The sequence below is a fragment of the Anser brachyrhynchus genome, assembly GCF_964034855.1.
Source record: "Anser brachyrhynchus genome assembly, chromosome: 1".
NCBI classification, from domain to species: Eukaryota; Metazoa; Chordata; class Aves; order Anseriformes; family Anatidae; genus Anser; species Anser brachyrhynchus.
In genome coordinates, this window is record NC_137694.1 from 128086356 (window position 1) to 128113890 (window position 27535).

Consider the following 27535-nt stretch of genomic DNA (forward strand, 5'->3'; position numbering starts at 1 on the left):
GACTCTTTGCTGAACAGGCACTTGTATGATTAGGATGATGTTAACAACATGGGTAGGTCCTTTCTGGGAACCTAAATTTGAAATAAACAGCTTCACACTCTGTACTCTACTCAGTGAGCATCAGTGTGCCCATAAACAAATGGACATCCTTAAAGCAAAACAAATTTTACAAGGAATATTACCATTTCTTCTCGTGTTTAGATTTCTCATACTTCCAGGAACCTAGATTTGAAGTGCAAATAGGATTTATGAATCTCCTTAGCCTAAGCTCATCTATATTGGCAGTGGTTTCACCCATACGAGTGGAAAAATCTCAATAAGTTTCAGCAAGATCCAAAACCCCTCTGAGGAAATTCTGACTTCAGTGAGTTCAAGATTTCACCTTATGCTTTTATAATGAACTGAGAAAAAATTGAAGTAATTAATAAAGATGATGAGAATTTGTAGCTAATTCATAATAAATTAGAAACAACTGTAATAAGCATCCAAAAAAGGAAAATCCTGATTTCTTTAGCAACACATTACTCAGAAGCTTTATAAATCCTGAAAGCAATAAAAATAATGCAATTGCTTTGGAAAATTCCTTTCAAAGAGAAAAGATGGCAACTGCAAAACAAGGAGTAAGACAAAGGAAGATCTATCAGAACATGGAAAATGTGTGATGCCGGTGACATTCAAGAGCATGATTTGTGTTTTAAAATAGCATCATCAAATGAAGGAGTTATCTGCAGAGCCTGACTGTTGTTCTGACAGTTGATGTCCTCACATAGACCATGTAACAAAGGGGAGAGGTTTATGATGGCAGCATTCTGTCTTTTATCAATAAGTTTATCTGCTTCTCTCATGTTCAAAGCTGAACAGCTTATTTTATAATGCAGTAACTAGAAAAAGTAACCAAGGAAAGCCAAGAGTGATGTCTTGTAAATGTCTAAACCATCCATCACATTATACTCTCTAATTGCCACAGATAATTCTCCCACTTTTGTTTATTAGGAGATGCTGAATGGGAGGAGTAGGGGGAGGTTGTTTATTTTGGTGTTTTCTGTTTCCTCTGTAATAAAGGCATGAAATGCAAGAGATAACATAGTGAGATAATGGAAAACTGAAGAAAGAATGCTTATGGTGAAGGGATAAAGAAAAAAAATTAGGGGCTCTAATTGACCACATTTTATTTTCACATTTGTTGACATCACTGATGAGCCGAAATATTTTGAAGGATTCAAGCCAGCCACTTGTGCAGTGATACTGCTCTCCCAGCTTAGCAGTAGCTCTGAAGGACTCTGTCTCTCTTTGACAAGGAGACAACCCTGGAGGGACCCACTTGAAATGCTCAACACTATAATTTGGATTTTACTGGAAGTTTGAATAGACACATAGCATTGCAACTTCTACCTCACCCTGTGGGTTTGCTCCACTTAAAACATCCTTTCTATTCTCTTGAACAGCAACTTCTAAGCATGAAAAAGGCTTCCAAACAACAAACAACTCCCTTTTTACAAATCCTTCTTACAGTGTGTGTCTTGCAGGGCTCCCTCATTTCCAGGCACAGGATTAAAGGCCTGAGGCAGATAACTTACACTTCAAAACAGACTAATGTACTTTGCTCTCTTCCCCATCCTCTTTGCTGTTGCGCTCCCGGGGCCACACTGAGCTCACTGCAACCAGCTCTTGATGGGAAACACCACAAGCAGTGGTTAAAGAGTTCCTCAAGTACAATCAATGCCTCTCTAACAGCACAAGTTTTCACCTCTTTTTCTGGGTGAGGAGCTAACCATAGCGATGCACGTATTTGTCATAACAGAAACACCTCATTTGGCCTGAGAGCAACCAACACCGCACCACTGCTGGCCACACTTTCATGCCTAAGAAGTTACCTCATCGCTTGTAGACAAGCTGCTGAGTCTCATCACAACCTCTCTGTCCTGTTGCTACTCCTTTCTTCATGATCTACCACTGCAACAGCAGAGCCCATCTTGTCTTCTGAGCTTAGTATAAACCAGACACCAATAGCAGTCTCAATTTTCTCATTGTAAAACTGAACTATGTTCTTTCTAAGTCACTTTTTCACAACAAGGCCTCAAGAAAAACCCAGTATGAAATTTGTTATACTTTTAAGCAGATAGAAAGAGAAGACTTAGTAGCTGTAACAAGGAGTCACAAAGAAAAGAGTTTTCTGGTGACAAGCAGTGTATACTGCTGAATTTTATATTTGACGTTTAGAGACTCTGGCAAGGAGCATATTTGCACTCCAGCATTTTGTTATACCATTGCAAGCCACTCTCAGAAAGATTTAGAAAGCATTTTCCACAAAAGAACAGAAATAACTGAGACCGCTTCTATTCAGACTAGATGAACAACTTCACCTCACATTTGTCAGCCTCTTTCAGTGAGTGCCTTGAAATGATTGAGTCTTCAGTGACAGACCTTAACTAATAATATATCAAATTACTATATGAAGAGCTATAATAAATAGCTGTCAATGTTAAATTTTAAGGTGAAGCAAATTTAGAAATAGCTCTCACATTCCTGTTTGAAGTCTGGTTGGTCATTTGCTCTAGATCTGGTTACAATGTCAGTGTATTTGACTCACTATCAGGACAGAAAAAAAAAAAAAAAAGAAAAAAAAAGAAAAAAAAGAAAAAAAAAGAAAAAAAAGACAAGCATAACAAAATCTAAGCTCCCTTTAATTACAGACTAAATAATAAAACTAGAATTGTTTCTTCTGTTTCTATTTCTTAGTAGCATGTGAAAGAGGAATAGCTGAGTGTAAAACGTTACCTATCAACTACTGCAGCAGTCAAAACATAAAGCTGTGGACTTGATACTTTTAAGTTTGATATCTCTTGCAAAGAAAATCTTGTACTGAGATAACAAGTGAGGCAGATGCTCTAATAGGTTTGTGTTACAGCTATCTCCACCATATCTTACTTCCTGAGTTAAAAGCATAGTGTGCTACAACGGCAGTCATGAAAAGTGTTGACTGGGAACGATTACAATACAAGGAAAAGCTTATTTCTTTAATTCTCCACAAAGCATGAACTGAAGTTGCAATTTGTTCTCTCAGCTTTTTGAGTTAGAGGAAACGCTTAGATGGAGCAGAACTTGATGTGCAGTGTCCCAAGTAAAAATTGTGTTTTTGTTGTTGTTGTTGTTGTTGTTTGAAGACTGCAAAGTGCACCTCCTGTGGCTGTGGTGACTGCAGGGGAACCAGGCCCCTGGGGACCCCAGTATCAAGTCACAGCTCCTCGGCACCATCTGGGTGTGAAAGGTTTCCAGGTGCATTCCTCCCATCCATGGCGTGATCAGCATCGCACATGATGCCCTCCCTACTCCTTTTCACAGAATCATAGAATCACAAAAGGGTTGGAAGGGACCTTAAAGATCACCCAGTTCCGATACCTGCCAGGGACACCTCCCACCAGACCAGGTTGCCCAAAGCCCCATCCAGCCTGGCCTTGAATAACTCCAGGGATGGGGCATCCACAGCTTCTCTGGGAAACCTGTTCCAGTGCCTCACTACCCTCACAGTGAAGAATTTCATCCCGATATCTAATCTAAATCTACCCTCTTTTATTTTAAAGCCATTACCCCTTGTCATATCACAACACTCCCTTTTTGCTGTAAACCAGACAACAGCTAGGTCAGGAGGGAGCAAAACACAGGACAATGAATTTTGATAAATACTCCTGGTTTGGGGGATTGTTTCTGTTTCTTAGATTACAAAACCGTTGAATCCCCAGAATAACTATTTCCACTTTCTTATCCACATTCCTCTTGCTTTATCAAACTCCTTTGTCTTGTACCTCTCAGCTCCTCTGTCCCCTGATAGTGTTTCCCTGGTGTTTCAAGTGAACTAGCACGTTGTTTTTCCATATAGTTGACTATGCTGATGAAAGTGAGTCCAGATTGAAATAATATTGCTGAGAAATCTGCACCATCTGCTAAATGAATATAGTGTTTCACATTTGGGAGTAATATTACAGTACTATGTGATAACTTGTTTTCTTATATACTTGTTTTCTTATTTATCTTTATCAGTCCACAGCATGGACCATCTTTTAATTTATATCTCTAAATATAAATATTTTGCTAGAAGCTACTGAACTAAAGAAAAGTAAAAACAAAGAAAATGGAAACAAACCCCCAAGGGTAATTCTCTATTAACACAGTGCCAAGCTTCAGTGTAGGCCAATGATCTGTGGAGTTCAGTGACAGATAAAAGTTTAAAAAAAATAAAAAATAAAAAAAAAATAAACAGAGAAAGAAAAGAAAGAAAGAAAAAAGAGAAGTAAAAGCCTCAGAATGCAGTGTTCTGATAGCCAAAATGTGGCAAACACTAATGCATTTAAGACCATCCTTGACATGCCTCAGACTGGTGGGAATTATTTGTATATTATAATAAATTAAAACACAGGATGGTATTTTTACTACAGGTGACAATGGCTTTCTGTGCCTTGGTAGTCCTCAGCTGACACAGCAACAGTGGCCAGTGTAAGGGATACCACCTTCAGATCCCTTTTCTATCCCTGAGCAGGTGCAGAGGCAGAATAATCCCCCAAGAGGAAAAACCATGGCTGAGGGCTCAGACGGGTTTACCCCCAGCCCCGCAGGGAACAGAGCATATAGTTGTGCTGACAGAGAAAAGATATTGAAAATCAGGTTGGGATGCCCCAAGCCAGACTGTTCCCCAGTGAGCTGCGCAGAGTGAAGCTGGAAGGGTCTGTCCCCTGCCCTATATGTATGCACACATGGGGACAGTAAACCCACCAGAGGTTCCCATCTCCTCTCTTATGCAGCAGCCAGTACAGAAGGGGTCATTTTTTCCTTTTTACTCCACCTCCTGTGGATGAGCTACTTTGTAACCACATATGGACACTAGACCTGTTTATCTTCCTATTTTTTTAAGCAAAGGAAAGTGCAAAAGCAGACTGGAATAGATCTATTTAAGGGCAAGACAAAGGTGATGAGGAGACTGCTGTTAAGTAATCCTCAAAATAAAAGGGCAAAGACAAGGAAGAGAAAGTAGTCAATCTTGTAGTGGTCAGTAGGGTAAAACCTTCAAGTTTTTGAAGTGTACCCACATGAAGTGACAGTTCTCAGAGGTGACAGCCCTTGAGGTGTGTATTCAGGGACTACCTGCCCATTAATTTCCCTGCAGGGGGTATTTTCATTCCTGCCAGCAGTCTACTTAGTCTGTGTTAGTGCTGCCTCATCTTTGCTCACAGGATGAGGGCTGCTGATTACAATTTCTGTGGAGAGGCAAGCATTATGTTTCACTGGGATTAACCATTGCAATGTCAGAAAAAGGTGTAATGATCTTAGGTTAACTCATCATTAAAATGAAGCTATAAATAACCCCCTGAAAATATGCAGCCAAACTATGAAATTCTAACCAAGCACGGGCTGCAACTGCCCTGCTGGCACCCTCTTCCTACCCCACGGACAATGCAGAGCCACCCTTGAAACGAGGTACAGTTCAGTATGAGAAGGAATTTCTGGAACCATACGGAAATAGCATCACAGGAGCTAAGCAGCAGCACTGATTTCAAAGGCTCTGTGCAGAAGGAGTCATTTTTAAGTAGCGTGATTAGAGTAATTAAGTTCTGTTTAGGTTATAATTTGCATTTTAAGGATTTGATTACCCACCAGTAAGAAAAGAGACTGATTCTTTTATGTATTTGATGACTATATGTGACACAATATGTACTCTCAGGTTTACAAATAAAATATAACATATGTAAATTAAATCATGTCTTAGGCTGTATCACTGCAATCAACAGCAGGTAACTAACAATGCTTATTGCTATCATTAATAATATTATCTCTTGATAATGGCTCCATTAATAGAAAAAGTATTTCATAAATCTCTGCTGTATCATTCCAAATTCTAACTGTGACCAAGAGACATAATCCAGTTTCAATTGAGATTCAACTAGTTCTTTTTTTTTTCATTAGATTAAAAGTTTAAACTGCCAGAATATGTTTATTGTGCATCGGAACAGGGGTACCTAGAACTTAATGAAAAGAGTATTTTTAAGATAAAAATATCCCCAGGAGTTCCTGAATAACTGTGGGTTTTTTTGTTGTTGTTTTGTTTTGTTGCCCATAGGCTTTTTTATTATAAAATGTTGCTGTGTGTATAATTCTATTACAACATAAATTGTATAAATTAAATAATGTAATTTAAAACATTGTTAAAAGATTATGAAAATTTGTCTTTTGTCTACTCACTCTGTTTTTGGAACTTCTTTTCTAAGCCAGTAGAAATCAGACTGGGCTGCGTATTTGCGAGTTTGTAATACATTGCCAAAATAGTCACTTTCTGTAAATTTCAGCTGTATAGGTAAAGCACAGATATTTTTAAAACATGTCCAAGGAATAAAAATGATAATAAAATAAATAAAATAAAATAAAATAAAATAAAATAAAATAAAATAAAATAAAATAAAATAAAATAAAATAAAATAAAATAAAATGCTGACATAAAACAATCAGAACTTTTAATTTAAACAAAATAACTGCATAATTTTTTTAGTCATTATCAAACTAAGTAAAATTTCCGCATTTGGTAGGAGGAATAAATATTTTTTAATAAGTATTGATGTAAGTTAAAAAATGAAGGGTGAAAGGATCTTTGCAAGGGGCTGGTGGAAAGCTCTTGCCTGTGCAGAGAGAAACTGAGGAATTCAGAAGTACCCAAAGAGAAATTGTAGACTGCATGTTTCTATGGCTATTGTTAAGGCAGACTCTTTTCCATATGGAAATAGGTCTATCCCTGTTTCTAAAAGTCCATTTTAAAACTGCTTTCAAAACTGTAACAAAGCCTCTTGTTTTTCAGCTTGCTTTGCATTTCATTATAAATACTTTGTACTATGTGCCCTTGGAGGATTCTGCTGCCATTTTTTACCATTCCTCACATTAAACACAGATGTATGGCTCCACATTCCCATACGCCTCCAAATCTATTAGCAACACTCCCCACAACCAAACATGCAAGAAAAAGGGATGTTAATGTTTTATAAATCCAGATTATATCCCTGCCAAGAGTTTCAAGTAATCCCAGGATTTGTGAGTTACATTTCAGATTATATTTCAGATCACAAAATTATAAAAAGAATATAAGAAAAGTTATATTTCAAATTTAACTGGGTTTTGCCACTGTGATTAACAAGAGGTTTTTGCTAGACATTACCATTATCTGGGCAAGTAACTTCATACCCTGAGTGGCAAAGTTGGTCACTTCCTTCATCTCGTTACACTGGATTCACAGCACTGTCTCGTGCCACTCTTCCATGAACAAGGAAGGAGTAAGCTTGTAGAGCTAGTTCTTCAAAGGTTTCTCAATTAATCATGCCTCCTTTTAGTGTACTTTCCTGTTTTCTGGCATAGTGACTCTATCACTACTTGGATTTTAATGGTTCAGGATCGAATTTGTGGTTCTACTTTGCCCGCGACTTGCAGTAATACAATTTTCCACATACACGCCACAGTTACCCCTTTGAAAAATAACAAAATATCTTATTCTTTATCATCTTCTTTCCTGCTGTAGTTAGGCTGAATGGATACCATGTCAGGAAGGAAGCCTCCACAGTATCCTTGTCCAGCATCTGTAACAGTAGGGCTGTACAGTGGTTAGGGCCTCCAGGTATGATGAGAAACAAGCATAAATAAAATTTGTAGCCTGGAGAAAGGGGGTAGAGTCTATACAGGCATCATCAATTGTGATAATTCAGAGGAAATATGCATTCGTTTTTCTGGAGGCCATTACTTTGAGGAGAAATGGTTTTGTTTTCTTCTGTTTTTATATGTAAATAAAAAAAATATATCTGGTACTTTTAACCTTAAAAATGTTTAATAGCGGGCAGGTTCTTTGCATCCAGGCCAATTTCACTCCCAGCAGGCCTGGAGGCCATCTCACTTAGACATGTTAACATTGACACTTTAGACACTAGAGCTAGCATACTTAATTCAATGTTTAAAAATAAGCAGGCAAGCAGAACTCCAGATGCGGGTAAAACTAAGGAGCTTTGGTTTTAGACAAGGGTGAAACAAAGCAAAGAATGGTCACAATATGTAAAAGAAGAAAGATACAAGTCTAACACTTACTGTTTTGATGTCTTCATTAATATATGTGTCATTCATTATAAACTGGGGATAACCCACTTTTGCCATAACTGCTTTTGCCTTTGAAAAAGAAAAAAAGAAAAAGAAAATAAAACATTGGCAGACATAACCATTGCTCAATGTATGACACTTTTTTCCCCATTCTTTTCTCACTACATATTATTACGCCTCCCTGAAGGCATCCTAATTCAATTTCAAACCAACTTGCCTACAAGGTAAATTTGGTGCCACAAATGAGTTTCACATCACAGTGTGGAGGGTCTAGATTCTGTTGCCAGATTATCACGGTTGGACTGTTGACACCTGCAGAGTTTTTACAGAATTACAGCAATGTGAGTACGAAAATCTTTCCTACCAATTTTTGAGATAATCAAATGGTCAAATGGTTCCTTTTATAATGTTTTCCAAAAGACACCAGGAAATGACCCATTTTGCTATGGCACGGTACACATCCAACTGTTAAATTGATTTAGTTCAGAGATATGGCTGACCCTGCATCCCTGAAAGGGCAAACTGTCGTGTTTCCATTGAGGGTCACTTCCATTTACACTTGAGGCCAGGTGCACACTTTTCTGAAGGACACTGTACTTCCCTAAAACCCCATAGCTGACCTTTATATTGTTCTCCACTTTTATCCCTTTGCTTCACAGTCTTTCCCCTTTCCCTAAAATTTAAAGGTGCTAAATAAGACACTTCACTTTCCATTGACTTTGTTTTATTGTTTTTCAGTCATGAACTGGTCCCATTGTTTATGTGAAATCGTTGTAAACATGCTGGTGTGGATTGATAGTAACTGTAGATGAGTATTGCCACTTCATAAATCATAGTATGAGGATATAAACAACCTTAGCAATGTCCTCACAAAAAACAGCAGCAGGCCACCCAGACACCCAGCATCACTGTGGAAACAACACATTTCAAAAAGAAAAGCAAGAGGATACAAAAGGAAAGGGTGACATAGAAAGAAGTAAAATATGACAAAGCCTTAGAATAACTTAAAGCCATGATGGACCAGGGTAGCACAAAGATCGTACTTTGTATGTTTTTGGGAAGCTGAACATAACTTCTCCTTAAGCTTTTGGAATTATCCTCACGCCTCAAAAATAACTCTTCTGGAAATACTGTCCTTCAAACAGAAATGTTTAAATCCAAGTGTATATTGCAAGATATGAGATGCAACATATTGATGGGCCTTTGAACCGACTACAGCCATACCAACCCTACATTCTGTCTGCCAGCAGACCCCAGACCTCTCTGGAGGACCCCTGATTTCTATTTCTCTCCTGCTGCATGGGGTGTTTGTTCAAGGGAAGGTTCCCCTTCCTCCACAGTAAAATCCTTGCCCTCTTCTCCCCCTCCACAGCATCTCAAACAACAGGGCTTTGTATGAAGATCACAGACAGCAAGAACTGAAATTGTTATTCCACAACTGTAAGAAGGAAGCTGATAGGGGATTGCCTTAGTTTAACCAAAATTATTTTGTCTCCTCTTTTATTTTTCAAGAAGAAAGACCTCTTTGCTACTCGAAACTCCTTCTATTTTTCAATCTCATTTCCAACCCAAAGTCATAATCCTCCATTTGTGACATCACAATTAATTGCAGTTGAGATAATTATGATGTCTCAAATAGAAAATTACAACTTCAGGTGGGAAATTAGCAGCAGGAGCAGATGAACTCTTAAGCAAGAAAGATCCCATTGTCATGCAAATATCCCTAGTGGGGGGAGAAAAAAAAAGAAAAGACAAGTGCTGAAGAGGAAATATGAAGTGAGCCAAATTAACTCTCAACAGAATGTTCTCTCAGTTTTCCAGAAGGTACAGCAGCCTTTCAAGATATCAAGATATTTCAAATGCCTGGGGAGAAAAAAAGGAAAGGGAGCGGAGCACAGTTCATCTGCAAGTTTGTATGTAATCAAGAGCATCTATTTTTTGTTGCTCATGGTGCTGTCAGGTCCAGCTGACTGAACTTTTTCAGGGGACTGGAAAATTTCCTTTTCTATTTCCAGTGCTTCAGTCCTAGTTGTTACCCTGCTCTAGATAAAGTGGAGTAAAACTCATCAGATTTAGTTTCTACTCAGTCAGCTGCTTAAGCAAGTTCAGTGAATCTCAAATGATCTGCATGTGTTCCAGCCATCATCTGAATTGCTTAAAGTAGCCTCTGTGTTGAATTTACTTAATTGAGTCCCTTAACACTTTAGATTTTATATCTATTTAATCAACTTACATGATAGAGTAATTCCTTTAAAAGCAATTTATACTGCAACTTGCAAAAATCCAACAATGATTTTTAAAGAAAAAGCAAGGATTTACTGTGTTAGTACAATGTCATTTCACTCATGATTTAGCTAGTACAGTGTCAATCAAAAATTGTTGATCATATTTTAGCACATAAAAGAACTTTTTTTTTTTTTTTTAGCTACATTATATACTTTAAAAACACTCTTACCTCCTAGGCTGCCTTCCAAATGAAAGCAAAAAGCATTCACACCTCACTGGCTGTAAATGCAGAAGACTACAAAGCCAGCCCAGGTCTAGCAGTGCTTCTTTGCTGAAAGGTGTGGAACATGGGCCCTGTCCTCAGACCCACAGTGTTAGCTGTGTGGTCAGGACCACAATATGCCCATCTCCTCTTCACCACATGGACATTTTGGGGTAATTGTGGAATATCTGCCACATCCATCTCAGTCTCTTCCAAGCAACCCAGTGAGAGCAGCATCATGGAAATGACAGTTTTCGGCCCTTTTAAGCCCCACTCCTTAAGCAAATGTCTCCAACAGTGAGGATGATTCCTTTTCCAGGCTGCTTACTAGCAGATCTGATATAGGCTGACTGAAATATCATGTCCATAACTATTATTTAATATTAATTTTATATTTGAGTCATATTTAAATTTGTTAGTCTTGTCATGGCTCTGCTGCATTAGAAACAGAAGATGGGAAGAGTTCTCCTAACTGGACTACCTCAGAACTGCTGGGCTCACTTATCAGGTTACACAGATTCTTGCTCTGAGCCTTTGACAACTGATGTAATGAGCTTTTGATTTCCATGCATTGAGGAAAAACGGTCAGATGCTTCTGAGATATTTCACAGTACAGGCTACATAGAATGCTAGTAAATAACAGAATTTGTCTCAGAATATTTTGAAAGTAAACTCAAAATGTAATGCTGCTCTTAGTGCTTTAATGTTTTAACAATTTGTTTTAACAAATTCTTACCACAACATGAGCGTTGTAGAAGTCTGAGCAAATAGGAAAGACAACTATATACTCCTTAATAAATAAACACTAACTAAAGGTAGATCTTACGAGCATTGCTAGTAATTCTGGTGACTTCTTAAATGTTCCACCAACCAACTAGGATAACAAAGATTCAGAAAAGCAGGCTTTGTTACTACAACACCAAGTTACTTTGCAGGAAGCCAAAAGGCTGTGGCACACCTGTAAAGCCCCTGATGCTGACAGTGAAGGAAGCGGGACTCCTGGTGGAGGGGGCAGTGGAGGGGGCAGCTTCCTACAACCAAAGCAAAACCCATGAGAGGATGTAGGAAGCTCTGTGAAGACCCTGGGAATTGCTTCACCAGGTTTTCTCCCAACAGCTTTGCAACAGGTCCAAGCCCTTTCAGCTGAGCCCAGGACACAGCCCAACTTACAGAATCATAGAGTCATTAAGGTTGGAAAAGACCTCCAAGATCATCTGGTCCAACCATCCCAAACTTATCTACCACTGTCCAAATCATCCCAACTTATCTATACAGCAGACAAGTTTGAAAGCATCTTGTTATGAGCAGGTTTCTAAATTTGTACATTGGAAGTTTCTTGCTTCATTTTATACCTTTTATTTTCACTTGAGTAATATTTAAATGGCAGTTTGAAGACTCCTTATTCATAAAGCACAAGAAAGAAGAAAGCTCTCCTAAGACTGGCATGCTCTTTGATAATCGAGTCAGTATTTTCCCCTTGATAAAAGTATGTTTAAAGGACCAGCCTTCCAGGAGGCATGCACACACATATGGGCGAAGCAAATGAAATGTGACAAATGTACAGGAACCAACAATGTGATAATTGCACATGAATCCATTGTAAATGCACCATGCACAACTTCTTATAGTTTAAAGGCTCATTTAATTTATCTAATTTGCATATTAAGTAACCATTTGTACAGGAAGAAAAGGAACGATGGTGTATTTCCCCTAGCCACAGTATTCAATATTCAGACTGGCTTAGGCTGTCAGGTAAATGAAGAAAAATCATCTTCATGAGCTTCCTCTCCTGCCACTGAAAGTGAGAGGCTCTGGCAGGGGGTGACACAGAGCAACAGCAAACTTTAGAGTAAACTGTGATAACTGTTTTCTATCCAAGCAGCCAGAGAGAACAGGCTCCAGGGCAGAGGACCTGGTGTGCAACTGCTCCCTCTGCCACTGGTTAGGCCAGGAAGCTTCACTGCTGACTTCCACAGGGTTGGGATTTTATCATACGTATGTCCTTCTCTTTCTGTCATGAGAGCTTTGTATGTTGTTTTACTACAGAGACAAAATAATAAAAGGCCTTTCACTCTTGATTTAACTTGATAAGGTGGAAACAAACACATGCATTTAAATGTTACAAGGCATCATCGGTCAAGTCAAATTCTCACTTGACACCCAAATGTAGCACATGAGGTTTCCAAGAGCCTTTTTTGCCCATTATAGCCAGATCTGGATACTTTGTAGGCTTGCTAGAGAAACCAAGTACTGACATATTGTATTCACTGTTAAATAAATAAATAAAAATCTCTATATATCCCACACCCAACAAAGTTTTATGAGTCTGACATAGATCTTCTGTATATCAACTTGACTCACAATGACTTTGTGAAGATCATTTTCAAGCTTCTAAAAATAATAAAAAAATAATAATACAATTACAGTTCACTGAAAAATTAGCATGAAATACATTTTGAAAGCTAAAATCATTCACGGCAAAGTAATGTTCCATTTAATTACAAAGATTAATTCAGCCTTTATGTACGTGTCTGGTCTTTTCATTTTTCATTGAAAACAGATGATTCAAGAGCCATCTGGTAAAACTGCTGCATAAATATCACTGCATCTATTTAGGTTTTATGTATAGAAAAACTGGGAAAAAAGTAATGGATCTTGGAAAATCATTGAAAAGTTTCATCACAGGGCTAAAGCCAACTCCTACAGATATCAGTAGGAAGTGACGCATTATCTTGAGTAGGACTGGACTGGGCCCACCTTAAAAATGTATTTTATTTACACTGCAGAGGCTACATCAAATGTCAGGGATTTGCACATCATAAACTGCAATCCAATGTGAAGTAGCAACTCAGGCATGAACTCTTGGCCTGAAACAATAATTTTAAGAGTACTTGATCTGCACTCAACTGACAGTTATACATACTTCAGAATATAGCTAATCATCAAATTATATATTTATAAACTTTGCTTTAACTTTCCTCCTACATTTGTGTATCACAATGCAACCTATGTAGACTGTGCCTATCAAACATACTTTCCAAGATTTTTAGAGCTAGTGATACATATAATAAACAACTCTGATACCACTCCACACTCCATCACTGTGTGATGTTCCCCACCCATATTTCAATAATCATTTTGGAAGTTTTAAATTAATCTGTTGTGACGATGGAAAATGCAGCTATGGCTTCATTCTTGTAATAGCTTGAGTTCAGGAGGTAGAAAAAAATCTATCAAGTGACTTACATGAATAATCACACCCAGCAACAAAACGGATTTTAAAGATTATGGCATCAAATACACTTACAGCACTGTGGTTTGAAAAGTAGCTGAGTCCATTTAACAACTATTTACTGCCAAATGAGAAAAAAAAAAAAAAGTCCTAGTCCTTGCCTTGCTCCTCCCATCACTGTCCATGATTCTGCTCATGCTGCTGGCAACCACAGGCTCTGTGAGCTGTCTCAGGTCCTTGCTGCATCTTTCTGCAAGATTATTTAGATCATTATCACAGAAGAAATCGACCTTTTTTCTTCTTTTTTTTTTTTTCTCCAAATATTTTTCTGCCAGATCAGTGAGCTGAATCACTACACAGAGAGCCAGCAAGTGCTGGAACTAGTGCAAGACAAGTGCTGGGAACACATGATGTGGGAAAGAAGAAAAGGAACCGCACTAGGATTATGTGTTACATTACTTTACCCCTTCCTCTGAATCATCTTTTGAAACCAAAGCCTCATTCAAAGAAAATTTCCTGACAAGAAATTATTACCTAGTACACATGGGGACCATAATATACTTTACCATCCAAAGGAAAGGAGGGGAAATGGGACACAAAATTTTCTAAGCAAACAGTTAGTTGGAATTATATAATTACTCTTAATATCCAATAACTGTTACTAACCATAAAGTTACACCTAGAAGTTTATTAGGACAGCCAAACATAGAAAAGAGTCAGAAAAAAAAAAATACATCACAGTGACTCTTTCCTGTCCTAAATCCCTTTTGGTTCTGGATCTCTGAAAGGCAAAGAACTTGAATGTTCAAGCATTCTAAAACTAACTTCATTGGAATTAAATTTTCAGTTTAAACTAATCCTGCATTGATTTTTTAGCAACAGAACCAAGCTAAATAACAGAAAGTCTGAAAGAGTACATCTTCTATAAACATACAAATCCACTGTGATATTTTCACAAACATAACTCCTTAGTACAATGTAGCAGTATAATTATTATACCTACTCATAATTTCACCTACCAGCTTGGTTCCAAACTCATTCTGCTGCCATGGATGCTTTAATTTTACTAAGAAAAAGAATTCTTTTGTCCATTTTGTTTTAATTCCATTTTCCATTTGTAACCTCTGCATAACAATTATCATGATTTCATTATTTTATGCATAGAACACTATATATGACAGGCATGAATGCTGTCTTCCATGAACAGAACCTCAGCTCTGTAAATTAAACACATTTCTTTTTGGCACACAGCAAATATCTTCCTCTATGCTTATACAATACATAAATAATTAGATGTATCTCTTTCATAATTTTGAATGAGAGCTTAGTTTGACTCCAGTGAATCAACAGAACATCCAATTATACAATCAAAACCTTAAACTAGTTTGTTACATCCACAAGTGACCAAAAAAAAAAAAAAACGAACAGAAAAAAAAATCATTGGTGAACAAGAATTTTGAAAATGCAAAGGCTACAGAAGGTAGATTTCTTGATGTTTTTTCTCCAACAACTCCAATAAAAGACTTCTGTTTACAGGCAGAAAGTTGTGGAGGACTGGGGAGAAGGCTGAGGTGGGGGGAATACTTCCAAAGAGATCTCAATTAGCAGTTAATGATGGTCATTATACAGCTTACACCCACATGAGGCAATGAATACATATGGACAAAATTTTAACCAAAACATGCTTCAAACAAAAATAAAATAATTATTGACTTCAAGAGAGATGAGCAATGCCAAAGCTAAGTATGCTTTAAAATTTTACTCTAATTTTATATACCAAGCAGAGCACGTTGCATACCAGAGTACTTTCTGGCTTTAAATCTGAAATACTTTCTACAGTTTAAGAGTAGGTATCACCAGAAATAGTTTGTGGTTGCAGCCTGATTGGCCACTGGCCTTCATTTACCCAACCCTTTGACTTGGCTTCCCAATACAGAAAATTGGAATAACAATACTTACTTCATGCATCAAGCACAGTAAGTGCATTTTGGTTTTCTTTTAATCCAGGAGAAAAAAAAAAATTAAAAAAATGAAAAAAAAAAAAAAAAGGCAGGATAAAAAATACTCCAAATTGAACATAGAAACAAACAAAAAAATAGATTTCTTTCATTATCTCTTCAGATTTTCAGTTCTGCTTTTCTACATCACTTTATTTTCTTTGTCTTTTTCTTTTAAATGAGTACAGACTAACACTGTGATTCAACCTGAGCAAGACAGAAAGGGCTCCTCCCAAGAACTTTGGTGACGTGGCTACAGTGGGCACCCTCAGGTGCATCTTTCCTAGCACCCTGATAATCACAGGCAGCACTGTGATGTTTTCTCACGGTAGCTGATGTCTGTGCCTGGCCTCCCCATGGTGGGTTGACTTGCTGCAGTGCTGCACATCTGGGAAGTGCTGCTAGGTGGAATAGGGACAAGGAGCAAAAGGCATGGTTTCGGACTGTACCAACTCCTAGACAGCTTTTAGGCATGATTCAGGGGACAACACACTTCAGGAACCACTCCTGACAGTATCTTTGAGGTTGTACCAGGTTCAATTACCTTCACAGTCATCCAACACTATCCCAGACAGTTATGCCTCCTTGCTTGTCACCTCATATCACATTCTGGGAAAGACAACACATCCTTTAGATCTATAAAAACATTACCTCAGTAATCTTCAGCTTGGCCTTCATTTTATTTCAGACGTGCTGAGCTTGGAAAAACCCAGGGGGTTTATGTCTTGGGGACACCACATGGGCCCAAAGGTGACCTAGACAGGTGCTGTGTAATACGAGTGCAACCAGTTTCTGTCACACAAATTTATAGCCACATGATTTCAGTATAAGGAGGTTTAAGTACAAGGACTTCCAATCACGCACAATTAGACCAGGGCAGGCTAGTTCCCACAAAAGAATCAGGGGAAAATACCTCATGTCAGTACCTCTCCATATTAGCACAACTGAGCTATGTAGCAAAGGAACTATTTAACAGCAAATCATCACTGTACAAAGCTCCTAAGTCAGTTTTAAGAGTCTCTGGGTTTTCAGTGGAGTAGGGATCATGCTTGTGGACCACAAGAAAGAATGGTGCACAGATATGCACACTGACTCAGCCTGTGCTATGTCCAACTGCAGCATCATGTCACCATGCCAGCAGTGACAGGTCCACTCTGGCACAGGGATTTTGGCTGTGTCCCTCTAACACACCTTAAGATCACTTAGGGTGTGAATTCAATAATGCATGTGCAGCCAGCCAGGAGCTCCTCCAGCTGCATTTCAAACAAGCCAGAAGCAAAAGCGTTCTGGTCTGGAAGCATTTGCAATGCCACAAAGAAAGAGACACCTTTGACCAGGATTTGGCACATTAGCAAGCTGCAGAAATTACGTTGCATTTTTTGTAGAAACTCCCTGGACTCGCTTCACTGCTCACCCCCTGAGCTCCTCATCAGCCAACCTGAACTCCTGCTGTCATGCCACTTCTTGCTAGAAACACACCCACCCAACAGAAAAAGCTTTTCTGCTGCTTTTGTTTTAGCTCTGAGGAAACAGCAGTTTTACCAAAAAAACACTGTGCTGCCTGGCAAAATAAAAGTCCCCAAGGCCCCAGTATGCTGAAGAGATCTCGGGCACTGAGTGCTGTAACGCCCTCCTTGAGAGAGGAAGCCCAGGGGCAGGGAAGCCCTCTCCCCATCACGGCTGTAGGGGAGATGAGTTACCACACTGCTTCTTTTGGCAGTTTTACTCAGCAAAACACTTTATAACCTGTTCCAGAGGGGGACAACTTCTGACCTTAGCCTCTGCGTGCACGAGTTTATATGCATTTAATATTTTCAAGGTTATCTTTGCTTAGCAAAGGGTGCAGAGCTACTTTTTTATTAATGAATAATATGCAAAAAATTCTCTTTCCATTTCTAGCCACAAATGAGCATCAGACCAAGTCTACACACATCCAAGACCAGACATGGCAGAGACTCATTCCTACATTACTCTAGGTCCCCAGACCCCATTTCAGTTTTAAACACAAACATTGTTTGCTTTATATTTAACTCAATTCCAATTACGTGTTTAATTCCAAATTGATGCAGCTCACCCCTTTCCCAGAAGAATGAGCACAAGACACTGCACAGTATCTTTCATGAAGGAGGGCAGCTAAGGAAGCCTTTATTTTCAGTGAAGCATCCTGGCTTCTGAAAAGCCAGTAAGGGAGCAAATTCCTGGGTCCAATGACCTCCTTGTTATAAAACTCCTCTAGAAGTAATCTCCAGCAACACCACTACCTGAAGCATTTTGAAGATCCATTTAACATTTCACAACTTCGCTTCCATGATCAGTGCAATACCTGAGCCAGCTAAAGTGCTGCTAAGACTCAACAAGAAGGCAGCTTTCCTCTCTGAGGCTCAGGCAGGCATATATAGGACATGGAAGTCACCACAGCCAGGAAAGATAGGAAAGACAGGTAGATACCTAAGCTTGCCTTTGGACTCATCGTCCAAGCAAGACAAGGATATCGCATGCCTCAAGAATCTATTACTGGTCAGCTGGAGGACTATAACTCCTTTGTAACTGTTCCTCTACAGAAGGCAATTTTGCTTGGTAAAGCAACAAAGCCAATGAAAGTTAAAGCTAAAATTGTCCAAGACTTCCAGGGGTGATGGAAGATTTCCTGACTTTTGGAAGAATTAAGCTGCCTTTTAGCACACATATGCTTTCAGGTTGCATTTCTGCCACAAAATCTCCAGATTCACCCCAGTCCCTGAACATCAGAAGATGGGTCCATCCACCTCTGTCTCCCTCCCTCCGTTTCAAGCATGAGATTTGTCACAGATGTTTTGATGTCACACACCCATTCGGGTCTTATGCAGTTGTGGCGGAGTCTGAAAAATGACAGCTGAGAGATCAGGGTTAAATACAGTTTCCTCTCTCTTCACCTGTTTTCCACTATCTGTTTGCACAGTGCTCAGTTTATTAATGGAACTGACATCCCTGCACAACTGAGTGAGCAGTAGCAGCAGCCACATAACAAGGGAGAAGCTGACAGCAGCGATCTAACCCCAGAGGTAAGAGATAAGCAAACATGCCATGGCTATTAGTTTCAACTCTGGCCAAGGGAGAAGAACATCTCCTGTGGTTACTGAATAGAAAAGCCCAGTCCTCCTGAAAAGGTTAAATTAAATTTTGGATGTGAGAGAGATTATTCTTTGAGTGTGAAAATCAAAGTTTGTGATGAGAAATAAACATTTGACTTCTAAAATAGAAAGTGTTGTCTGATGATCTGATGCAAAGTGAGGGTTTATTTTTATTCAGGGAAAAGCATGGAACACTTTTACATGGAAATGAAAGTGTCATTCATTCTCTTTATCTTCCAGGTGAAAAACACTACACTGAATATTAGCATTTTCCAAATATCTGTCTCAGGGATGGTGAGATATTCTACTGTCCATATTCCAGACTAGGTAAGTACAGCAAGCTTTCCAAATCCCCTGCAGCATTTCTGAGCTACGCTATTTCACCTCCTGCTCCCTATCGAGTTCTCCCTTTCTCTTCACATGTCCATGTTTAAGTTAGGATAAAGATGAGTTACACCATGAAGGTAAGCTCCTGGTGATATATTTAATGCCCAAGAGAGCTGCAGAATGTGACTCTGACTATTCTGAACTCCAAACCATGTTTCAGCTGAATCAGAGACTTGCTCACTGCTCCCTGCAATGAAACTGCTACAGTACAGGCAGAACCCTAACTTTTCACATCAAAACACTACCCCAGACAGAGACTACCCTCATTTCAGGAAGTTAACTTCTACAAGGGAGTAGTATGGCCAGGGATGAACTGGCATTAAGTAGAAGTATGCTTTCTCATTTAAAAATGACAAATTTATTGCAAAAAGATCTGAATAAAACTTTCTATTAAAAACATCAAATTTGGAAGTAAGAACCTGCCTCCCTTGGCTTTAGAACAGAAATAAAGTGTCTAAATGCAATTAGAGCCTTTGGAAAGTTCTCCCTTTTGCTAGTTCTTCTGAAGCAAGTCTGGCAGCTTGTGAGTGCTCTGAAGCAGTCTTACTCTTTGTGAAGTTCTCTGAAATCCTTGAAACAAAAATATAAAGTCGTCTTAAAAGAACCAGTGAAAGGTGTCTTGGGATCTTCCGTTTTGGAACTTCCCCCTCCTTACAATTGTCATTCTGTCAGTCTTGTGCTGGTCTTTCTTCCAGAAAAAGCTCACTTGAGATGTGGGAGGCATTGAGACTCAGGACTGGTTGCTTTGTGGTGTTCTTGCATTGTTTTATATAGGTTCGCTTCACAGACCCCACAAGCTACAGAAACACATATTTCTTTCTGCACAGCACCTACTGACCATTCTCAAGATTGGAAGCTTTGTCATCTTTGTGCCAAATTGGCATGGCATTAGGCAAGATTAATTTCAGCTCCTGGAGCTGTGGTGTCTGGCCTCTGCCTGGATATGCCTAAGATGTTAATGAAAAGTTATTTTTCAGAACTGTATCTAGTGAATGTCTTGAGCAGTCTGTTTGAATACTCCCATACTCCCTGCATGTAATTCACAGAATCACAGAATGGCCAAGGTTGGAAGGGACCCCTGGAAATCACCTGGTGCAACCCCCCTGCCGAGCAGGTTCACCTAGGGTACATTGTACAGGATGGCATCCAGGTGGGGTTTGAATATCTCTAGAGAAAGAGACTCCACAGCCTCTCTGGGCAACCTGTTACAGTGCTCTGTCACCCTCAGTAAAGAAATGCCCTCTCATATTAAGCTGGAACTTCCTGTGTTAATGCGCCTTCATGTGCCAGGGTTATATGCAAAGACATATGGGCATAATTAGGCAATTAGATGATTCTCTGTTTTCCCCAGTACAAGAATGTAGGAGGAGCAAAAGACATTTTCCAGATAAACAAAAGGAGGTGCTTCCCCACACAGAGCACAGTGAGGCAGTGGAAATCATTGTCATGGAAAGCTGTGGATGATAAAAATTGTCATGGGTTCAAAAAAGTCACTAGACAAACTCACAAGAGAAAAAACTGGAAAAATACAAAGACACCAATTCTGGCTCAGGAAGCAGCTGAGCTGCAGATTGTCAGAGGCTGGGAGAGGATGGCAGAAAAGTATCCCTTTATGCTTGCCCTGTCCTTATGTTCATCTCTAAACATCTGCTACTGTTTGGCCACTGTCCGAACTAGACGTTGGGCCTCTGGTCTGAGCAGTATGGCCATCATGTTCTTAGCGAAATCACCCAAATGTGAAGAGAAAATGACCACAGAGAACAGGGAAAGATGGCGGGGGCTCAGCTAATTGACCAGAGGGCTGGATACAGCCAGCAAGTTCCAGATGAGATGCGAATGGCTTCAGTGGGATAACTGATGGACACCTACCTCATCTAAAGTACCTATACATTGTTGAATCAGGGCTTGTGCAGATGGCTCTTGAATTCCTCGGGGCTATTGGTCTTAATTGCATTACGTTGTCTAGGGAGGTTTGCTGTAGCTCTCTGAAGCAGGAGAACAAACCCTGTAGGCTAAGCTAAGGTGCCTAACACTTCCTGAGAGAGACATAAATAGCTAAGCACTGTCCTTATATTTTCCTGTGTTTCTCTTGCCTCGGTCTTCAGACAGAGCGAGATGCAAAGAGAACAAATGTTGCGTATATGACTTCCTTAGAGAGAAATAAAGCCAAGCAGCAGGCAAGTTCAGTAGGCAAAAAATGATTGCACAGTGACCTTGGGATTTGTGCTCCATGACCTAAAGAGGTTAATAATGTTACAGAAAAATCTTATTACAGAAAAACAAGCTTTTTTTTGGCTTGTCATCTATGCTTTAAAAATAGTATTGCAAAGCAAAAAAGATAACTTCCTACAATACAGCCTACTTTACAAGATTTGCAAACTTTCAGAGAACAAGCTTTTGTGTAAAAGTCTCTTTTTCAAGCCTCCAGTTAAACTCAAGCACAAAGGGCATTTCAGGAAGGAAAAAAGTGATTAATAAAATAATGGCTCCTGCACAAGATAGGAAATAATTTTACATCTCAGTGACGATCTTCCAATGAATTATCCTCTGAAGAGCAGCAGAAATAAATTACCATTTTAAAGATGGGAGCACTGATCGCAGGAGCCATGTCAATGGAATTTCAGTAGTGGGTTTCCTCTTGTCCCTGTGGACCACCATTACAAACCATAGTTGTCCATACCATTTGGCTGACAAAGTGGACTGCAATCTGCACCCTCTTTGTCAGGGAGACAAAAGCCTCCCCTCTCTCCCTCACATCCTCATTTGCCATCCTTCTTAGAGGCTGCAGGGTGGCTGGGCAGCTGTTGAGGCATCTTTCTGCAGAGCTTCTGCAACTTGCAGACCATGTACCTGAAGACTGTGGCCAGACACACCTTGCACTCATTTGAATATTTTATCTGCTCTTCAAATGAGGGCAAAATTTAAGGCCTTACAATAGGGAGAGGAAAAAAAGACAAGAATAGGAACATGCTTTCTTTTTCTTTTTCTTTTCCTTTTTTTCTTTTCCTTTTCCTTTTCCTTTTTCTCTTTCTCTTTCTCTTTCTTTTTCTTTTTCTTTTTCTTTTCCTTTTTCTTTTCCTTTTCCTTTTCCTTTTCCTTTTTTTCCCTTTTCCTTTTTCTTTTCCTTTTTCTTTTCCTTTTTCTTTTTTTCCCTTTTCCTTTTTCTTTTCCTTTTTCTTTCTTTTTTCCTTTTTCTTTTCCTTTTTCTTTTCCATTCCTTTTCTTTTTTTTCTTTCTTTCTCTCTTTCTTGCTTTCTCTCTCTTTCTCTCTTTCTTTCTTTCTCTCTTCCTCTCCTTCTCTCTTTCTCACCTTCTTTTCCCTTTCTTTCTCTCTTTCTTAAATCGGAGATCTCCATCGAAAATTCGGGAAGTTAACAGGCATAATTTAAGCAAATTTCTGGTGATAGTCAACTACAGATCAATAAAGTAATGCTTGCACAGGGTGGAGGAGGCAGGACAGGGCATAAAGCAGAGCATCACAGCAGAGTGCCAAACTGTCCTCTGCGATGCAGAGCTCCTTTAGAAGCAGCATGAGCTCCATCCAGAGAATTAGGTGAGAACTGCACGTGAAGACAGACCATGGCACCTAAGCCTGTCAAAATCTGATTTTGTAAGACTGGCTTTCAGATGGTCTGGTTTAAATCCATGTTTCAATCATCTAAATACAGGAATGGAGGGGGACAGGAGAGAGGGAAATTACCAGCTACTTTCTCATTATATTGCTCTAATACAGACAGAAAGCCAAACATTAACTCCAGAGTTTACAGGGACTGAAAAGATGATTCTCAGAAATCAAGCATTATAAGAAAAATGTTCTTTATGTCACATGGCTGTGTTGGTTTGATCCTCTTAATACATTTTAGGTTTATCAAATTAGAGTGAACAAGTAGTGCTAGGTGTCCTTTCTGAACAACTTAAAACAACAGAACAGACACACAGAGTTATAGGCAAGAAACATCACAGTGATCAGATGGAGCTGACAGGCTGCCTAAAGCAAAATCCAAGCATCAATTCCTACAGAAGACCTTAAGTTCTTCAGAGGTTGATGGTCCCTTTGATTGCAAAGTATTAGGTGACAGCAAGGTGTACAGGTGACCTCAAGATGTACTTGAGGCAAGTACACGAGCAAGGTGGGGATCAGTCAGACAACAGGTAGCAGACACCATGTAAGACTGTATTGTGAGAGAATTTGTGGTTAATTCTCTTTAAAGCCTGCCAAGTCATTTGCATTAGAGTGTTGTCATCTGAAGATACAATCACAGAAGAGACATCTGAGTAGAGATGTTCATTCAGGAAGGTTTACTGTGCAGACATCCAGATCCTGCATTTGATCTTGTTCCTCTTTCAGGAAATTGCCAAAAAGTTTGCTAATGACACAATTATTTCTGAAGTTAAATAAAGGGCTAATTACAAAATAAACTGTTCACACGAAGTAGGCCCAGTAAACAAACAAACAAACAAACAAACAAACAAACAAAAACAAACAAAACAAAACAAACAAACAAACAAAAAACACTAGGCTTCTACAGTTCTTCTCTTTCCAAAGCATTTAAGAACAAAATGAGATTAAAAATATGGAGGCAATGCTAAGTATATGGACCACTGCCCTTTCCATATAACATACAGTTTTCCTGTAGAACTTCAGGCATCAACTCTACTCTGCCTCACCACAAGGGACAATGTGCCCAGGTGGCTACAGAAGTCTGAGAGTGAGAAAAATAGGATGGTATTTTTGGCCTCAGCTCTGTCAATGGGCCAAGCTACTCTTGTGCTTTGGTATCTCATCCATAAACTGGGAATGAGGCCCAATCTCCTTTGACAGCTACTGAAGAAAACATGATAAAAGGCCACGACATTCTTTATCTCACTAATAGCTCCCTTTCTTTACTTAACGGATAATAGAAATGATCAGGTGCCATCTTCTGTTCTGGAAACAGAAACAAGGAGAAGATGCTTGCACAGGACTTGAAATTCATTTCAAAGAAGAATATCCTACTCTAACAAAAAAAATTCCATGGAGGGTTTATTAACCACAGAAAACTAGAACAGATGTTTTATGTGTTACTGGGCTCGGTCCAGCAATAATTGGCCAAAATGCTACAGTTTGCCTATATTAAAGCAGATCAAAGCAGAGGGTCCTTTCTGAAAGAAAGTGCCTTTTGTCCGAAAGAAAGTGCCTCCAGCACCCCACTATGCTCTGTCATAATGCTGGGTTCTACTTTGCTCCAAAACAAAGAGTAAACCTAAGAAGCCCCCCAGGATCAGACAGTTTGCTCTTCTTCAATTCAAGAACAAAGCTTCTTCCTAACTTTTGAAATCCATGGCATTTGCATTGTCTTCAAGACGCGGATAAAAACTGTCAAACTGACAGAGAAAAGTCTCTTTTATAGTTCTATATAATGAAGCAATACTGTTGTTTTTTTAAACAGCACAACAACCCCTAGTCCAACATTCCTGTTGACTTTACTGTTTTGTTAAGGGATAAGTATTAAAAAAGTGACCACATAATATTCTGGGCTCATGACATTTTAAAAAGTAACAGATTTTGAAGGTTTTGTTGTATGATATATCATAGATTTCCACAGTGAATTATCTGTCTATACATGTAATGAATACATTTCTTAAATAAAAAAATGCCCATCCAAATGTTCTAGCACAAATCCAATACCAATCATTAGCAATAAAAGAGTATTTAATAAACATGCATAAGGTTCATGTTTGGAAATCTACCAAAATGCCATTCCAGGTTACTGCAATTTCTAAGTCATTATGTAGCACTTATAAGCCTGACCTTGTTTCTACCTCAGTAAACGATAAAATTGTTGCTCAAGTCAGTGATAATGGATTTAAACCATTTGCTATGCATAGTAGCATGGCATATAGTAATATTTTTATTGTACAGCTTGAATTTAGTTTGTCATGCACTGTTCAGACCAAACTCACCTCATTAGCTTCAGAAACTTAACTGAGATGCCTAAACTGGGAGCAAGTGCTGTAAGCTTCCTAAATATGTCAATGGAGGGGAAATGGGCATCTCCACCCACAAAAGATTTAACCTAACTTCTGAACACAGCCTTCCCTAAACTGGGAAGAGAGATCTCTTTAGGGAGTTTATTAGTTTGTGGTAAAGCTTGTATTGTTTCTCTGCTGGAAGAAAGGTAGAAAATTTTTAACAAAAAGTTTAAGCCGATTGTTTGCTGGAAAATAAACATATGACTTGTATATGGCTGTAAAGGTATATAGAAACATCTCTATTAAGGAAATAAATAGAAAATCTTCCTGCTCATAGTCTACATCAAATTTGTCAAGTATCTAAATTAAAGATCATTATGCTTCTATGGGTATTTCTAGTAAACAAACAAACATCACATCCAGTAAGAAATAATAATTGTAACCCATATATCATCAGGTTAGCAAGAAATAACCTGCCTCTTACTATCCTTTGCTTGCTATAGAGTTTATTGGTCCATTTATGCAGCTCAGTTTCATTTGTGCATCCGTGAAGGGCATTGCTGTAAAAAAATGTAAATAGACTGTATATGGAATTTAAAATTTTCCACCAATAAAATGTCTGAATTGCCTTTTCTACAGAATTGGCAAAAAAAACCAACTTTGAACTCCATGTTTGTTTTTAAACCAAAACAATGCTATTTTCATTCAATCACAGTGAGAAGGAACAGTGAAGCTGCATTTGCATGTCACATTATTCAGAGAGGAAATTTACTAATTCACTGATATCCCATTGCCTTCACAAATAAGGATGCAGTCCTACACATTTCCCTTCTCTGCCTCATTTATGCCTCTTCCAGCTGCTGCTCTGGGGCAGAGCTCTGGGTTTAGACAAGCTCCCTTGCTGTGTATCTCATGCCATAAGTACATGAGGAGTCCAAAAAGGAGCTTTCAGTACCTCCTACCTTCACCTTTACCTCCTGCATTTTATGGTCACACCACCTGAAAGTAATCATGACAGGTAATGCCCACCTTGACCATAACACTTCATAACTAGCATTGCCCTATCAGGAGATGGCTGTTCAGCTGGTGTGGTTACCACGTTCCTGGAAGGTGGCTTCCAATGTAAGCCTTCCACCATGACTTTGGAGAAGGTGAGAAATGTGGACGCTTCCACACCGAACATCCTCAGCTGTCCCACATGTTTTGGACACTGTTTTCTGTTTGTAGGTTGGTGAACCCCTGACACCCCAGTCAAAGCTGAAGACCTTATCAAGAAAAGCACTGCACAAGTGAATCTGAAATGAGCTCACGGTCTACATCAGCCACAGATGGACCGGGAAAGATGGAGGCAAGGGGAGGAAGAACAAGGCAAAGCAGGTAAGGCCCACGACATTGTGTTCTCACTCAAGTCAAATCTTCACTCTGGCAGGATTTTACCCACCCACCATTTATATTTGTTACCTTCTCGTAAGCTTTTCTTTTTGTTTCAGAGTCCATCCAGTCATTTTCCTTTTCCAACATGTCGATAAAAGCCCAGCGTATTCCTTCAGTCAACTCCTCCATCTGGAAAACAGTTAGCAAACCCATCCCCAGTAAGCTATGGCATGGCAGGATCATTATAAGAAAAGTTTCAATGCATGGTGGATTTGGTAAGACCATGAATGATTCCAAATCAGACAGTAACTGCTCGTGCTTCTTGAAGATTGATTTCTTTTTTTTTTTTTCTTTTCCTTCTCATTTCCTTTCCTTCAGTTGTACCAGACAACTTGTTCATTGCTGATCCTTTCATGTCACAACTGTGAGAATGCCTGCCTTAAAACCGTAAAAAAAAACACTGAGAGAATTGCAGTGATTTGTGGAGATTTTTGTCTCCTTGATCCTAGATCACTAATCCATACAGAAGAGCCAGGTGCAAAGCATTTGCACAGATAAAGCCTTTTCTGCAGAGAGCATCTGTAGCCTTGCTTGGTTTATGTCACTGAGATGCTCCTTATTAATACTGCCAAAGAACTGAATTTGGGCTGACAGTATCACGATCCAAATACAAAGCAGCATCCAAATATTCAGCCAGCAAGTTGTGCTTGTGAAGTACTCTTACCCTTTGTGTACTGCAGGGATAGAGGCCATGGCTCACAAGACTGAGCAGCCCTTACTGCTTCTCTGGTCCTGAACTTCCAGTGACAGCCTGCATCTGTACAAAGCTATGAAGTCCACAACCATTTTAGCTTGGCTGCTTCTTTACGGCTTCAGTACA

At 39.1% G+C, this 27535-nt stretch overlaps 1 protein-coding gene across 2 annotated transcripts in view; it reads right to left on the reverse strand.

Annotated features, from left to right (window-relative positions):
- Positions 1–27535, reverse strand: part of PHEX (phosphate regulating endopeptidase X-linked) — a 102539-nt gene that overhangs the window by 29086 nt on the left and 45918 nt on the right. For both annotated transcript variants that reach the window (XM_080556250.1, XM_080556249.1), the window contains 3 exons: positions 26743–26844; positions 8107–8184; positions 6232–6335 (listed from right to left, as the gene is read on the reverse strand). In XM_080556250.1, coding sequence (XP_080412376.1) covers positions 6232–6335; positions 8107–8184; positions 26743–26844 — 284 coding nt within the window. The remainder of the gene's footprint in view (positions 1–6231; positions 6336–8106; positions 8185–26742; positions 26845–27535) is intronic.